At 40.2% G+C, this 17332-nt stretch overlaps 1 protein-coding gene across 9 annotated transcripts in view; it reads right to left on the bottom strand.

The window, feature by feature from the left end:
* Nucleotides 1-72: 72 nt before the first annotated feature.
* The window catches only part of smarcd3b (SWI/SNF related, matrix associated, actin dependent regulator of chromatin, subfamily d, member 3b), a 37735-nt gene continuing 20475 nt past the window's right edge, over nt 73-17332 (bottom strand). For 2 of the 9 annotated variants that reach the window (XM_031292892.2, XM_031292888.2), the window contains exons 3-14: nt 16177-16266; nt 14138-14180; nt 11630-11752; nt 11214-11339; nt 10197-10292; nt 7399-7527; nt 6974-7135; nt 6606-6703; nt 5742-5877; nt 4951-5073; nt 2900-3001; nt 73-2801 (exon numbers count right to left, since the gene is read on the bottom strand). In XM_031292892.2, coding sequence (XP_031148752.1) covers nt 2748-2801; nt 2900-3001; nt 4951-5073; nt 5742-5877; nt 6606-6703; nt 6974-7135; nt 7399-7527; nt 10197-10292; nt 11214-11339; nt 11630-11752; nt 14138-14180; nt 16177-16266 — 1282 coding nt within the window. In that variant the 3' untranslated portion in view covers nt 73-2747. The remainder of the gene's footprint in view (nt 2802-2899; nt 3002-4950; nt 5074-5741; nt 5878-6605; nt 6704-6973; nt 7136-7398; nt 7528-10196; nt 10293-11213; nt 11340-11629; nt 11753-14137; nt 14181-16176; nt 16267-17332) is intronic. The other 7 variants (XM_035998234.1, XM_031292893.2, XM_031292889.2 and 4 more) reach the window with 6 other exon arrangements.

The following is a 17332-nucleotide window of genomic DNA, read 5'->3' as shown; positions in this document are numbered from 1 at the left end:
ATATGCACAAAAAGTGCCTCTACGTTGATGTGTTGTGGTCATAAAAGTGAAAAAAGACACTTAAAGATATCATGGCATTTACAAACTTTGGCAAGCGCTTCTTTATTTACATCCAGACTGTCTCGCAATGTCACAGCTTTTTTCCCTTTTTTTTTTCTTCTTTTTTTAGTTAAATGTAATCACCAAACAAGTTTGCTCTTTACAGATATACAGTGTTGTGTATACTAGTATCTCCCTGTTGGTGACGCTCGGACAACAGTGTAAACAGAGAGAAAGAGCAGTACCCACTCTTCACAAACACATGCAGGGAGTGGGACAAACATGTCAACAGTATGTCAGGGTTTAGTAACAGAAGACACAGTAGTCGTGTTAACATGTTCATATATTCTGATACTGTGGTGCTCAAAGCTGAGGTTACCCAAGAGTTGCAGCTTCTAGTTTCCTCCACAAGAGGGTGCAAGTGAATAAGTGACTGTATGACAACAATGTGAATGCCCTGGCCATACAAAGACAAATCACTCCGGGTCAGACACAGGACTAAAATACTACCAATGACTACTGTTTCTCCTCTAATGAGTGCAGTTATATATAACTTAGTCCTAGCAACAAAAATACAAATTAGAAAAATCACACCTACAGTTAGTTGCTGGTAGGACATATCATTTTTGGCAAAAAGGTTTCCAGAAGGCATTTCAACAAGTCTTTCGCTCGTCACACAGACTGCTATGCCAGCTTTTTATATTTACACAAACTATCTCAACAGATGGAGTATTAATGTCCATGGAGCATGCATAGGTCATCGTGAAAGCATCCGATCTCTTTTTGTGTATGTTGGGCTAATGAAGAGGGTCTCACCCATGACGAGAAGAGAATCCCGACAAAAGAATGACAGCACAGTGCGAAGAAACCCAGAAAAGGTTCGAGCTCAGACTGCTGCGAGAGAAAAAAAATCTTCCATCTGACATTACAACATATACATACAAGTCAAGTGTCATTAAAAAAAGTGTAAAAGGAGATCTGTACAGATTATATCATGTGTTACAGCTACTGAGATTGAAAGCAAGGGAGGTCTTTCTTTGTTGCAGCTTCTAGCTCCCACGATAGTTATGGGATAGACCTAAAATAAATCACCCCAACCCAAGATAGTACACAGAGGAACACTAACATTCCTGCTCTACTTATTCAAAACTCATGGAGCTCCCATAATGCACCATGTAACTCAGCCCCCCTCCCCAAATCCCCCCAAAACAAACACAAATAGTCTGTCGTATACTGTACAGTTGGCCCTCTTAAGGGAAAACATATTCACATCTCTAGAAAAAAAAAGAAAGTTTTTTCTTCTTCATTAACATAAAAAGCATAGAAATGGACAAACTCCTTCTCCAGACCTGGGCTTAAGTGTTCATTACAATAACAGTTTTAGAGTTTGTTTACAACAACCTGAGGCCTAATTGGCTACAAAAGGCAAACATTTGAGAGTAAATCCTCTTTCAAACTACCCAGACTGTTCCGATTTTTTACGAACACCGTACAAGGAAACGTTTTGCAATTTCTGTTAAACCCAGGTGAAGATTTTTGCCCACTTCTATTTCAGTGATCATGTTTCTCATCCTCTTGTTGCAACCTTTGGTAACACCTTCAGGACATTAACTGGCAAAATACTACATAAGGAAGAGGCATTGAGCGACTTCTGACAAAACAGATAAAGTCCCAACATGTATAGGCATATTTGTCATTTTGCTGACTAAGTAAAGAAAAAGGTACAATTTTGTTGATCAAATGTTGTTTCTCCTTCATTAAAACACTATTCTTGCTGTGATAATACTTAAGTTAACCTACCTAATACTTTTGTTGGAATTACTGCAAAAATAAAACAGTTTACTGGCGAACACGACTAAAATGAGACACACTGGAGGTTTTCTAATTGACTCAAACTCAAACCTGACAATGAATATGAAATCCACACCTCAGGTTTATAGATAGAATTGATTCCCTGCAACCCAATGTGTCACACTGTAATCTCGACTTTGCTGGTGTAGTTAAACAACCTTTCAAAAATGAATGAGAACAAACAAAAACACACACAGTCACACTTACAATCAAACAATAAAGCCATTTCAGAAAGAGTTGGAAAACATAAAATATGAAGAGTCATCCAGAGCGCTGTGAGGATTGACTGTGACGACGAGTAACATCCTGTACCTTTCTGTCGGACACAGCAGCAAACGCTTTTCTCGAGAATCTAAAAAAACGCAGCGGTGCGTGAGCAGCCGCTTCAGAGTTTGTGATGTGTTTGCAAAAGCAGAGAGTAGTGACAAAGAGGAGGGTTTTTTTTTTATTTTTGTATATTTTTTTAGTGAGTCTGAGGATGATTGTGGTCCGAGGGGCTTGACTTCTGAAGGTGCAGCTGAACACATGCTGTTAATGATGATGTCCTCACAGTCCTGCACAAAACGGAACAAATATGCAGTGGACGCATATCTGCATCGAGATCTGGGCTTCCATACGTGCACATCGCTGCTGTCATGAGAAAACCCCCTCCTCTAATTTCCCTTTAATTTCAAAACTTTGGAAAAACTTATGAATTTGTATTTTCTTTTATCACTAAGACAATTAAGTTTTTATTTTTTTTTAACTGACATTTTTAGAGGTATGAGGTTTCAACAGACTACATCGATGGCCTTACACACATCCAAACACACGCAGCTCTGAAATCAGATGCAGAGATTCAGGAGGGCCTTGATGGTTTAGGTGTTGCGGACAGCTAAGGCCTGTTCCAGCTCCTGTCTCCTCTGCTGGATCTGTCGAGGAAAGAAGAGAAGAAGAAATACATCATGTAAGCTTCTAGAGGCAGAGCTAAGGAGCTGTTGTGAAGTGAGTGTAAAAGATAATTCCTCACCTTGCAGTAGAAATAGCGGCTGACCGCCTCCTGGGACCAAGGCTCGTGGTAAAACGCTGCCCTCCTCTCCTCTTCAGGGTTCCCCACCACGTCTGTCATTAACTACGGCCAATGAGAAGGACATCATTAATGATTGGACTTATTAGCGTTAATATTATATGTGACAAGAAGTATGATAAGAAGTATTCAGATCTTTTACTTAAAGGAACACGCCGACTTATTGGGACTTTAGCTTATTCACAGTAACCCCAAGAGTTAGACAAGTCCATACATACCCTTCTCATCTCCGTGCGTGCTGTAAGGCTGTTTGATGGTTCCAGCGGCATTAGCCCATCACAGTACATGCAGGTGAATGGTTCCAGCAATCCTACTGCTCCCAATAAGTGACAAAATAACGCCAACATGTTCCTATTTACATGTTGAGATTTGTAGAGTCACAGCGTGTACAAAAAACAACGTAACATGAGACACAGCCATCTTCTAACCGTAAACAAACCGGGAACTATATTCTCAGGCGGAAGAATATAGTACTTGGGCGGAATGATTTGCTTTGCAGCAAGCCTGTCTGAGAATATAGTTCCCGGTTTGTTTACGGTTAGAAGATGGCTGTGTCTCATGTTACGTTGTTTTTTGTACACGCTGTGACTCTACAAATCTCAACATGTAAATAGGAACATGTTGGCGTTATTTTGTCACTTATTTGGAGCAGTAGGATTACTGGAACCATTCACCTGCATGTACTGTGATGGGCTGCTGCCTCTGGAGCCGTCAGACAGCCTTACAGCACGCACAGAGATGAGAAGGGTATGTATGGACTTGTCTAACTCTTGGGGTTACGGTGAATAAGCTAAAGTCCCAATAAGTCGGCGTGTTCCTTTAAGTAAACGCAGCATACCACAGGGGAAAATTAGTCCACTACAAGTAAAAGTCTTTCAAAATGTAATTTAAACATACAATATGTAGTTTTCTGCCACTGCTAGGGGTCTCTCCCATGGCTGTATTAAGGTCTCTCCATCAAATAAATAACAAAAGACAAACGTTTTGATGACATCGTGAAGTAGCTTGGGATCATGGGAGTTGTTTTTATTGCCAACCACAATTGCTGTTAAAAATGTAGACGCGACTCAGGCAGAAACAATGTTCACAGAGTTACAGACAAGCTAATGTATTACAGTTCTGTTCATGCTACGTTAAATAACGTTTATTCATGTTATGTCATACTAATCAAAAAGAAGCAATGTTTCCTACATAATTAATTAGCTAAGATGCTATACATGTGCTGGTAGCTAACTGGTTAGCGAGCAAGCTAGAGTTAGCCAGCTAGCTATTACTACACTTCATGGATCTGGTGTTGGTTGCTTTGTATTGTTAGCTTATAAAGTAATTTGCAAACGGCAAGCTAACATTAGCCAATTTACTATTTAGTATTTTGCTACGTTGGCTAGAAATCTGTCCATGTTAGCAAGCAAGCCGAAATTTAGAGTAATCTAGCTAGATTGATTAAAGGTTATATGATTGACGCCATTGACAGGCGAGCAATTGTCCTTAAATAAAATCAGATTTCTCTAAGTTTGAACATTGTGGGAAACATTTGGGATAATGTAAGTACACAACTCAACAAAAATATAACATAGTTACAGTCGTTTTTAGACATTTTAATGCGGAAATGCTTCATATAAGAGATTTAAGTAGAAGCACAGAAGTAAAAGGCAGCAGAATGGTTTGTCAGTGGGAATTTATCTTATTATGTATGCATTACTGTGTGAGCAGCATTTTATGTTGTAGGTGGTGAAAATGTAGATAATTCTAACTATTTCTGAGTAGTTTAATCTACAATTAATTCAGAATTAATCCATAATGCATAGTTTTTCACAAACTGACAACATCATTTGTATACGAAACCATGATATTCAAAGTAACTAATAACTACAGCTGTCAGACCCTTTGCATTGTATAATCTACCCCAAAATCCTGAACATATGTCCAAATAAAGGCAGCGAGTTGTTTCAGTGGAACTTTAAGTTACGAAAGGAGCGACATAAATATCAAACCTTAAGGTCTCGGCTCTGGGATTTAAGCCAGTCCTGGATGTAGCCCTTGGGATCTCTGGAGAAACTGAGCATGAAGTCCCTCTGGATCTTCAGCTGGTTGATGGACTCGATGGTCTCATGGATCTGAAAGAGGAGCAGTTACATACTATTCTTCAAGAACTACAGAACTACAGCTGAATAATCTATGTATCCTGATAAAAATATCTAAATATGCTAAAAATTATTCTGTATCAGGTCTCAGAACTAAAACCTTCAAACATTTCACAAATAGGAAATACACAGTTCCTCCTGAACATTTTGGGGTTCATACTGAAAATTGTGGGTTCGTACAGATGTAAACATCAGAAAAGCAACAGAAGAAAAGGTGAGTAAACTGCTGAACATAGAGTCTCCAAACCTGCCCACAATATCGAATGCACTTCAATACAGGCAGTTGTGCAATATGGCAATCTTCTCAAAAGTATAGGTGAATGAGGAAAATAATGCGTTACATAGAAAGAGGTACATCTCTGCCATCATGCTAATGCTCGTGTATGTATTTTGTATCTTCTTCCTTCCAGCTCACACACACACACACACAGCAAAAAAACGCCAGTTTTAAAAGTTAAAATGTGTCTGTTCTTGGTCAAACATTTAAAACAGAAGGGCGTGAAATCCATTGCAAGCAAATTACTTCAATAAAACAAAAGCTCCTGTAAAATTGGTTGTTCCCAAAAGGCAGTTTAGAGAGATTTACGGCATCAAAGGTAAATCAATCCAGAGTATGTATTCTGAGATGCTGGTGATCTCACCTTGTTGTCGAGTGAGGCGATCTCCTGCTGGTTGGCGGTGGAGAGGAGGAAGCTGCTCATCTGACCCTTCAGGGGGTCTTCCACCTCCACGTCGATGTCGTAGCAGGCCGTCTTCTTCTGGTCGTTGGGATCCACGCTGACAGAAATAAAACGGTAATTTATGCAGAAGAAAATCATTACAGAACCTAGAGAGAGAGACCTTTCAGCAAATCCTTAAAAGCAAGTCATGGTGCCTGCAATATTACTGAATCAATGTTCCCTAATTAGATGGGTCTTTTCTTTTTTCTTTTCTTTTGTATAGTGAATAATAACACAACTCAGTAATGGTATATCTTTGTTACAAACCTACAAAAAACATGAATTCGGTTTTGACTGTACAGTCAGCTACCACATATTGTTTATGATGTCTAATGGCCACCAGTTGTGGTTTATTCATTTTATTACTTTAAATTTTAAATTATTCTATTTTTATGTTAAGTAATAAAGTTAATTGAAAATACAAGAAAAACAATACACCAAAACTACTCAGAAAAAGCTTGAAGACCCATTTTTGTACTGAGAAAAACAAAAAGCTATTTTAATATATTTTTAAAATGTCACTTTTTTCTACAAGTGCCAGAAGAAAAACAACATCATGGCACAAATACCAAAGGAGTAAGACAACTTTGGGTTCAGTAAAAGGGAACGTGTGCAAAACATACACTCAAAACGTTAAACATACTTCTTCATACTTGTGTCATCCGTCTTATGTTAGTAACTCATTGCCATGACTGCCTGCAGGGCACTCATGTAAAAGAGATTTTACGAGAGTGAGGCTTTTTGTCGTTTATTGACATTTATATATACAGTAAAACAGGAATCTACCTGATGACATGGTTGATGACGATGGGGTCGGGGGGTAAAAGGAGGTTGGTGAGGCGCTGAGGGATCTCAGAGAACTTCAGTCGAGGGCAGTCAAAGATCTGTGGAGGAGCGTGAAAATATCATCCGTGTTCATACACATACTGTAGGTGTGTATTGATAACTGTGGCTAGGTTAATTGATTTTGCTAAAAAAAAAATTATAAAATGGAGTTTGTATCATGTATAATTTCGAAATAACAGAAGTCAGTATTGCAAGATAGATTACAGTATTTCATGCTACTCATGTCCCAGTAATATCATATTTTCAGCAACACTGATATTAATATTTTTGCAACCATCGTGTGACTTATAGCACAGAGAGTCCCATACCTGTTGGAAGTACTTGTCACAGTTGATGTACTCCTTGTCATGGGAGTCCTGCAGTTTGTTGGTCTTGACGTATTGCCAGAGCGCCTGGATGATGCAGGAGCGAGCCTGAGTGTGAATGCCAAGCAGGCGAGCCAGGCGAGGGTCCAGCTTAAACTGGGGAGGCTGCGGAGACAATATTATCGCATTACAACATTTCTATACAACCGCCCACCTCGGAGCCTTTACATCATCACATCTGACAACCTTATCATATTTCCCTGGCTTGGAGACGGACGTCAGGTTGGAAATGGAGTCTTTAATGCACTCTGTAATGTTTCTGTAGACTGGAGGTTATCAGTGATGTGAGGCCTGCATGTTGTCACGACAACAGCTGGTTTCATGGCATGGATTAGTCACAGAGTTGTGAGACTGTGTGGCGCCCTCACCTGGTAGTCCAGCATCAGCAGCAGAGTGCAGCGCACGCTCACGTCTCCCGGCCTTTTCACCTGGAAGCCGTCCGTCTCCTGAGTGGTGGGCGTGCGGTGCCACTGAAAGAGCAAGGCACCACGCTTTGACTACACACCCCAAACTGAGGTGGTTTATTCAGACTGAATTTCTTTTGTTTCACATTTCATTTTCGGCTTGTTTCACACTTTATTAATCAGAATTGCTGACTAATTCCTGCTTTAAAGGCCCTGAAAACCATTTCATCAGCATCAGCTATCAGCTTCCTATTAAACCACTTAAACATCTTTTTTACCAACAAACTATAAATGATAAATTTACAGTTTAAAATACACAATGTGCTTTAACATGTACATATCATCCATTATTGTCAAATATAAATTCTGCACGCTGTATAAACTGTATATAGACATGTATACAGCTATACACTGTACATAACTTTTTTTGTACAAACAATATTTATTCCTTTGCACTATTTTATTTGTTGCAAGGTTGCAATTTAAATTTGTTCAGTACTTTGCTTTATGACCACAATCCTGCAAAGCTAATTACATTTCCTCAGCTGTACTTTGTGTTTAGTGCTAATTAGCAAATGTTAGCATGCTAGCACACTAAACTGAGATGGTGAACATGGTAAACAAAACTGCCCATGCTGATGTTAGCCTTATTGAGTGTTACATTTTTACATAATAGCTAATTAGACTTTAACTTTGATTGTTTAATATTGAATATTATAGAAAAAATACTTAAGATTTTAAACCAAGTTTTCAGGTGTTTAAAGGAAGCTGCAGACTGTTTGAAGCAGGAGATTTGGCACAATTAACAAATGTACAAAGAAGTCATTTGAATGCACCTATATCTAGCAGCCTTGATCTTGTCCTAGAGCACATAGTCTGTGGTTTGGTGAGAGGTTACATTTCTGAACAACGTGCTAAGAAACCAAGATAGCAAAAGGTTAACCATGTGGCTGTGCAGCTGAATGTTCAATCACACTTAGGATCACACTGACAGCGCAGACTTGAAGTGAAATAACGAAATAAAAAACAAACAAAATAAATACAACTATTTTCATAAGATTCTGCGTTTTAGTCTTTGCTTTTACATATATCAGAACCTCCTCTGTATCGAACTTCAGATGAAATGCTTTTTACATTTTATCTTAACGGCTAAGAAACAAAAGAAAGCACTTTAAGCGCCATCTTCAGTACAGTGGATTGTAGTACCTTGGCATGCAATACAGAGGAATGTTTTCCTCCAAGCAATGGCTGAATTAGAACAGATTAAGTTCTGATTGTACCTCAAGGTACAGAAAAAACTTCTTTTGATGGAAAATCATTCAAAGCCATGCACCTGAGTGCCCTGCCAAAATATTCTCTTAAAAGGAGAAACCTTGAGAAGTCATAAATTTTACTTTGGAACTTCTGAAGTGTTTTTTTTAAGTCAATACATTTTGTGAAGATACAAAGTAAAGGGCAGCTAATGGTTGTTTTTAATAAGTAAGCACCTGATTTCTCCGCTCTCATATCTGCATGTTTAAACAACCTTGCAATGTTGTCCGTTATAAAAAAAACAACTAATTATTAAAAAAAGAGAGAGGGCATCTTTGTTTTCTGTTTCTTTGTATTTATCTAATGGGGGTTAAAAAAAAGGACCAGGTTCGTTGAGGTGATTGCAGCTCTAGACTTCATCAGACATTACAAACTAACAATTTTCAGTGAACGTCTCTCCTCTGCATTATAAAGTGGCTTTTACTGACTCTGACTGCATGGCCGAACAGTCTGATTCACGGATTTGAGCCGCATACAAAAACTCTTCAATGGATGTGATCTCAAATGAAAGCCTACGAAGTGCCAAACAAGCTGTCCGGATGTGAATGTTGAAGACATAAAACTAACTAAGCCACAGTGAAAAAAACACAAATATTTGCAGTTTTTAGGGGAGCTACATGATAACGAGCTTCATATTTAACATATAGATATTCGAGAGTGGTATCGATCTTCTGCTTATTTCTCAGAATAAGCGTATTAGTAAGTAGAAATAGGTTTTTGGAGTCACTTTTCAAGACTACAAGGTTGAGTATTTAAGGTATTTTAGTATTAGCCTCATATTCATAGTTTCATTTCAAATCTGTGCTAATGCAAAAATGTGTTGCTCTCCAAAAACTTACTGTACTGTATTACCTAGTACCCTGCATGTTGGATACTCTGTGCTAAAAGTATATAAAAAGCTAGAGAAGGTGTGAATGCTGGATGTTTAAAAGCTGACGCTAAATGGAATTGCTGGCTTTAAAAGCTGAATAATATGAATAATCCATTCATTATTCAAATTATTCAGTGGACGTGGAACATTTGTAAGGTTTGAATGGAGTTTCTAAGTGAAAGTATAAATAATATTTAATATTACATTTTATTTGTACCTTTGGGGAAACTAACTACTCTTTTCATTCCAATTACATTTTTCTTGATTTACACACATGCATCAAATGTGGAGAGATGTCAGAATGACAGCTTGCTGCAGCACAGCGCCACGAGCAGTTAGGGGTTTGGTGCATGGTTTAGAAGCACCTCGGCAGTGCCCAGCAGTTGAACTAGCACCTCTCCAGATACCAGTCCACACTCCGTACCCGGTCCACCCCGGACTTGAACCGGCTACCTCAAAAACACTGATCATCATGACAAACACTAAAGAGTCTGCAGTCGTTTTGTAACAGCAGGTAAAAGGTCGATTCAGGTAGCGTAGGTCTAAAATTAGCCTTTGGTTTGTCGTTGTTTGAACTGACCTCAACCAGGTGGTTGTCAGGACCGTAGAGGTCTTTGTCCAGCTCAATCACCAGGCTCTTAAAAAACGAAGAAAACTTCTTCTTCTGCTTCCCCGGCTGTGAAACGGACAGAGAGAGGTGGTCAATTAATGTCTAAAAACAGACACACAGAAGCAAAAAGAAAACATTCGTCAGCGTGTCTTTGCTTATAGCAACGCCACTCATCATAACCCCACAAGAGGCCGAGTGAGACCAGAAGGAGAGTGAGACACTAGATATTCTCAGGGTCCACTTCCTCCCAGCTCAACCAGAAATATTTGTGGTTAGTGAAACCTAAATGCTTCCGACCGCTGTGAGATGACGGCCTTGCCCCGGACTGCTAAGAACATCAGAGCTTTTTGAAGGGACGCTTATGGTCCAAGACAAATGTAAGATCATTCTGCTTTTCAAGCTGCATCTACAGCCTCTCTAATGACAACATCTGTCATTCATTTTATATTCTGAGCCGGCGAATACTTTTCTGTCCCAAGTTGTTTGAGCACATCATTAGTGATGAGAGTGACTGCTGACCAAAAACGACCCAGAGTGCCACACTTTCAAACTAAATGGGAAGATTATAATCTCTCTCTTATTTATATATATTTGATGACATAATACTACACCCTGCAGCAAATCGGTTTCACAGAAATCATATTTGGTAACACTTTACTTGACGGTATCTACATAAAAGTGACATAACACTGTCATGAACTCAGTCATGACAGTTGAACCCTCTAACCCTAACTCTAACCCTAACCCTAACTTGTCATGACAAAAACCGAATGACACTTACTAAAAGAAGCATTATGTCACGTTTATGACTTGTTTATAATGTTTATGACGCGTTCATGACAGTGTCATGTCACTCTTATGTAGATACCTTCAAGTAAAGTGTAACCTCATGTTTAAAAAAAAAGTTATTTCACTTTTAAATTGGCTATGTATTAAATAGCATAGGTATAAAACGTGCACTGTATATTTTAGATGAACAAAACTTACATCATCCAGCAATTTCCCCTCTACACGCAGTTCCCACGATGCAATGCTGCCATCTGAGTCATCAGCGTCGGGTCTGGCAGGGTTAAACGTGTTCGATATGTAAAGCCTCAGTTTACGCTTCTGCTGCTGACACAAGGGCACATAAAAACACCACAAATTAAACGGACATTTCACAAAATCTTAACTGTAAATGTCAAGCTGCAGGTGCCCCATCGGAACTGATGAGCTTAATATAACGGCAGATTAAAATAGTGCTTTAATATAACAAGAGTCAAGAAATCAAATGAGTCTTCAGTCTTACAAAAAAGGTACATCAGTTATTAACAATTTAACATTTGAAGACCTTTCAGTACATGTTGAGGTGTAAAAATGACACCTTGAGGACAGCTCACTGGCTCCTGATTTTTTTTCCTTACCTTCATTGGTCTCTTCAGTGCCTCCTGGATGTCCACACGTTTGCGCATGATGGTCTGGTCCAGTTTGCGCTCAAACGCCAGCAGATCCATGTAGGCCTGAGACTCTGGGACCAGCTCACGGATCTGCTCAGAGGGAAGAAAATCTGACGTTAAAATCTTTAGATCACACACACACACACACACACACACACACACACACACACACACACACACACACACAAGATTAAGAAGTCATATTTTCTTCACATATAGTGATTAGCTGTCAATGCCAATGTCTTGCTTCAAGGACATGTAGCCCCATAAAATTTAGTTTTGCTTCAAGGAATAAGATAATACATTGAATAGCAGGAAAGTAAGAATTCTTATTCGCGTTCTTGTCGAGTTAGATGAGAAGATCGATACCACTCTCATATCTGTCTATAGATTATTTTTTTGGGCATTTTTAGGCCTTTATTTGACAGGACAGCTGAAGACATGAAAGTGGAGAGAGAGGGGAAATGACATGCAGCAAAGGGCCGCAGGTCGAGAACCTGCGCCCGCTGCATCGAGGAGTAAACCTCTACATATGGGCGCCCGCTCTACCAACTGAGCTATCCGGGTGCCCACCACTCTCGTATCTGTACAGTACATATAAAGCTGCTGGCAGCAGCCGGTTAGCTTAGCTTAGCTTAGCATAAAGAGTGGAAACTAACTAACTAACCCTAAAGGTAAAAAAAAAACTGGAATGTTAAAATGACACATTCTAGTTTTAGGGGCCTGGAGTTTGTTACCTTTGGACAGTGCCAGGCTAGCTGTTTCCCTAAGTTTCCAGTCTTTATGTTTAGCTAAGCCGCTAGCTGTAGCTCCATACTGAACAAACAGATATGAGAATGAGAACAGATATGAATATTCTCATCTAACTCTGCAAGAAATCGAATAGGCAAATTTCACAAAATGTCAAACTATTCCTTTCATTTCTCTGTTAGAAACCTTTAAGGTTGGAAAAATCTCAACCTGTCTCACAGTATCCCGTTCATATTCAGTATCAACTTCCCAGGTCATCATTGAGAGTATTTCTACGGCTGCACCTTTGCATCAAATAGAAATTGTATTGATGGCTTGTGAATCATTCTGTACCCATTTCCCCAAAAGTCAGCCTAACATAATTGCTCATTTATTTTTAGATGGTTTGGGATCTCCACTATGATTTCAAATACAGTTGAGAGGGTTTTAACAAAGTTTGGCTGCACAGAATGAGTTTGTCCTGACTGAGCCACCGCCAGGTTAGTGGGGTTCATACAGTAAGTCAGGCACCCTGGTGGACTAGAGGTCTAACGTCCTCCTGACCATGAGCTCTAATGCCCCCGATTCGACTCCAGCCAGGGACTTATGTTGTATGACGCTCCCCATCTCTCTCTCCCCCCCGATCTCTCCAGGATCAGTGATTTAATGCCCAAAAATACTTACGTACACCTGTGACACAAAACAAATTTGAGGAGACTAAGGACTTAAAACCTTGTCATCCCATAAAAATGTCATCAGATAACTGTACAACATTTGCTCTATGTGAGACTCCAAAACTGCTGCCCAGCCCACCATTAATACGGTGGTCCACACCATCCTGGGGACACTGGGGAATAAAAATGAGATGCAGAGTGTGCAGCCAACCAGCCAGGACTCAGACATTACCATACCGATGAAAGTCCTCGGAGCATCAAGGGCTGCTGCTTACTTACCAAACTGTACACACACACACACACACACACACACACACACACACACACACACACACACACACACACACACACACACACACACACACACCTACAGTTCGCTCCTTCTCCTCCCTCCCTCTTCTTCTTCCCTCTTTCATGTTTCTTTCTAAATGGCTGCCTTTATTGTTCCCTCTCATTCCTTCTCTATCTCCATCTCAAAGCCTTTCACCGGTCCAAGGTGCCGAGCAGACAGAGGAGTGTGGCAGACATTCCCTGTCCGTGACTCATTGTTGTGGAGTGGTGCCCCAGCCATGCCTACTGCTATCTCTGTCTGGGTTATGTTAGGGGATAAGACCTGAGCCAAGACGCTCACAGTCTCCAGACCTCCATAGTTTCAGTGTGAAAGTGTTCTGTATGCTGGTCAGGATGTGGTGAGGGCCGAAAATTACGGGATGAAAATCTCAACCTCAGTCGGCACAGACTCACCTGTGGCAACATAGTGGTTCTCTTTCGGTTCTACTTGCGGTTGCGTCTCTGCCATATCCCGCTAACTACTCCAATTTAAATCAATACGCCACTATCCAAATAACAGAATGAAACCCTAAAAAAATTGCCTAAAATCTCCTGATCGCCCCCTCATCCTCTCTCTCGTCATTTGGAAATAACACATAATCATCTGGCCCTCTGCGCATTCCAAGAACCCCTGACATCAAAAACCGACCAGGATTTTTCTGTGTTGCACTCAAAAGATAATGACACACACATCTACACACACAAAAACACAGCAACAAAGGTAAAAAATATGCAGCCTCACCCTTTGCGGAAGAATCTTGTCTGCCATTTTCCTTCTCTTAGCACTAGAGAGAGGGAGAGAAAGACAGAGAGAAAGAGGGAAAAGAGAGCATGTTACTATGGTGACTGATAGCGTAGCACCCAGGCCATCTGCTAAAATGCTGGGCCATATCCAGCACCCCAGCATCCCAGCTGTTTGTGTGTCGTGTGTGTCGTGTGTGTGTGTGTGTGTGTGTGTGTGTGTGTGTGTGTGTGTGTGTGTGTGTGTGTGTGTATGGTCAGGTGTTTGTGTGGTATCTGAAATGCAACGGTCCACCTGCTGAATGAGAGCCTCTAACAGCCAAAAAAGTGTCTCGCGCGCGCGCGCGCGCACACACACACACACACACACACACACACACACACACACACACACACACACACACACACACACACACACACACACACACACACACACACACACACACACACACACACACACACACACACACACACACAGGTTAGGAATGATTTTCACAGAGGGGAATGTATGTGTGTGTTCTCACATAGAATAACATCAGTCTAACTACACCATGTTTTTTTATACTTACCAGGGAGGGACTAAGAACTATAAGAATGTGCCAAGTTGGTGTCTTTGTCAGAACTCTTACTCGATGACACTGATTACAAAAACAACACTACAGCTTCCTTCTCTATTAAACATGTCCTTATAATATTTAATCTGTGGACACCTGTGAGATGTTAATTCATGCAAGTGTTCTGTTGTTGTATAATAATTCATTTTAGGATGATTTAATAACATTTTTTCTCATCAAGAATAAAGGCTCTTGCCCTGTGAGGCGTTACGTCGAAAGGTGTAAAGAAGCAAAACAATTTGTGTCTTATTTCAAAGACTTTTTCTCCGTAGTTCTGTTTTAGGATATTATCTCTTAAATTGAGCTGAATTAAAAGACAATCTACTATCAAACACCTCTATTGGGAATCTGTCAAGTTTCACTTCTTTTATCAAGTCTTTTTGCTGAGATAGTTAAATGAAAAGTTTGATACAACTCTCATATCTGTCCGCTAAATATAAGGCAACAGCCAGGGGTGGTTAGCTTAGCTTAGCATAAATAATGAAAAAAACGGGATAACAGCTAGCCTGGCTCTGTCCAAAAGCAACAAAATCAACCTGCCAGCACGCTACACTCACCAATTAACACGTCTCCATTGTTTAGACTGTACAAAAACTAAGTGTAAAAATGACATATAGCTCTGTAAAAACACAACTTGTAATGTTTACACTTATTTTTTTGTACAGATTTAACAAACAAGATGTAACATGTAAATTAGTGAGCTCCAGAGTTGCTAGTACGTGGATCTTGTTACCTTCAAACAGAGCCAGGCTGTTTCCCCCTGTTCCCAGTCTTTGTGCTAAGCTAAGCTAACTGCCTGGTAGCTTCATATTTAGTATTGCGCTAATGTATTGATCTCCTCATTTGTCTCTCTGCAACAAAGTGAATATGCACATTCCCAGAATGTCCCAAAACGATTCCTTTCAAGGGTAGATGGACTTTCGTAGTGGGCTTATTTCTATGCTAGTTCAAAATCTTTTGCTTACCTGAAATTTTCTCTTTAGAGTACATATTTTTTCTTTTTTGTAGAAGGGGATTTTTTTTGCAGTGTAGACATATTTCCTATCACAACGGTCTGTGAAGCAGAATGTTCCATCAGCATGCCAAATACTGAAACAAGCCTGCTGCAAGGACAATTGAAAGATCTGGGAGTGCATTGCAAAGGAAAACACAAACCTGCATCACAACAATCCCCCATTTGAAACTGTTCTTAAAAAGGGGTTTGAGATTGGATTCTAGTTTATGTTTCTGTTCGGGCTGAAACAAACTGTTTCCATCATGCCATGCTCCAGTCTAAAGCATGCACCATTACATTTTAGGGGGTCAACTTCTAGGCCTGAACGTATGGTTGGCCAAAACAACTCATTCAGGGAGTGCTGGGCTCGGGTGAAATGCTAAATAGGCCAGAGTCATCAAACGTAAGACATGCAGCAGAATAAACTCCTACTTTGATCCGAGCGTGGGATCTGATTGGGGCTCTCTCATGTCCATCTGCCTCGCCGGCATCTCATTGGCTCCGGGGAATCCAACTGGCTTCCTAAGAATTGGTGAGGATTCGAAGGTTGTCCGATTAGAGTTGTGGCGAGACACACACTCAAGTACGATGTCAGAGGGGGAACACCTGGTGGTTCTGGCTGTTTGTATGTCTGGATGTGTTAAGTTCAAGGGTCTGTTAGTAGGTGCAAACTCTATAACTCAGACAAGGGCAGGCACTGGAATGGGCGTGTAACTGTGTCCATGCACGCACAATGTGCAGCAGAGGAGGAGCTGTGAGGCATCCTGCTCATCTGAGGGACACGCTCATTCAACAAAGTTTCTCTGTGAACCAAAACAATCATGCTTCACACACACAGACAGACAATACACCGACAACGGACACACTGGGAGCTTGTGTATCACAGGAAAAGGAGCAAACAGGCAGTGTGCGAGTTCAGCTCTATCGCTTGGTTCTGAATTGCAAATGTGGATGTTGCATTGATGAAGTAATGTGCGGATGAAGACAACATGCATTCTACTGACACCTTTTCACTCATTTCCCAGACCAAATCGCAAACCTTTTTTTTTTTTTTTAGCATTTCCACTGTTCACCACCTTAAAACAGCTGGCCTAGGACTAAGAAACCTGTTTCATTATCGCAAGCTAGCAATGTTCCTAAGCAACCCTGGGTGTCCTTTAACACCAGCAGCAAGAGCAGCAAGGAATGTTTTTAGGTTACTTCAAGGACAAATACCACAATTAACATTACAAAACAAGGTTCAGAGGTTCATATAAAAGATCAGGACTTTATAAATAATACAGTAATACTTCATTGGAACTACAAGCTCAAATAAAAATAAAAAAATCCTGAACCTGTGCACCAAACTATGGGAGGAGATGGTGAAGCTGGGTTCTCAAGAACAAAGGAGCAGATCCTTCAAGAGTAACTTAACACCAGCTAAAAAATCACTCCAGTTGTTACATTTTTCTTGTGAGTCAGTGCACCTTGACAACACTGTTGGATATATTTACACACTTTGTCACAAATCTGAAACTTTCATCCAAAGGGGAGAGAGAGGTAACTGAAACAACGGTCTTCATCTTGGTGTTACGTTACTTAAGACGTG

Source organism: Sander lucioperca, chromosome 23, assembly GCF_008315115.2.
Source record: "Sander lucioperca isolate FBNREF2018 chromosome 23, SLUC_FBN_1.2, whole genome shotgun sequence".
In the NCBI taxonomy this organism is placed as follows: domain Eukaryota; kingdom Metazoa; phylum Chordata; class Actinopteri; order Perciformes; family Percidae; genus Sander; species Sander lucioperca.
This window is presented reverse-complemented; position numbering and strand designations above follow the sequence as displayed.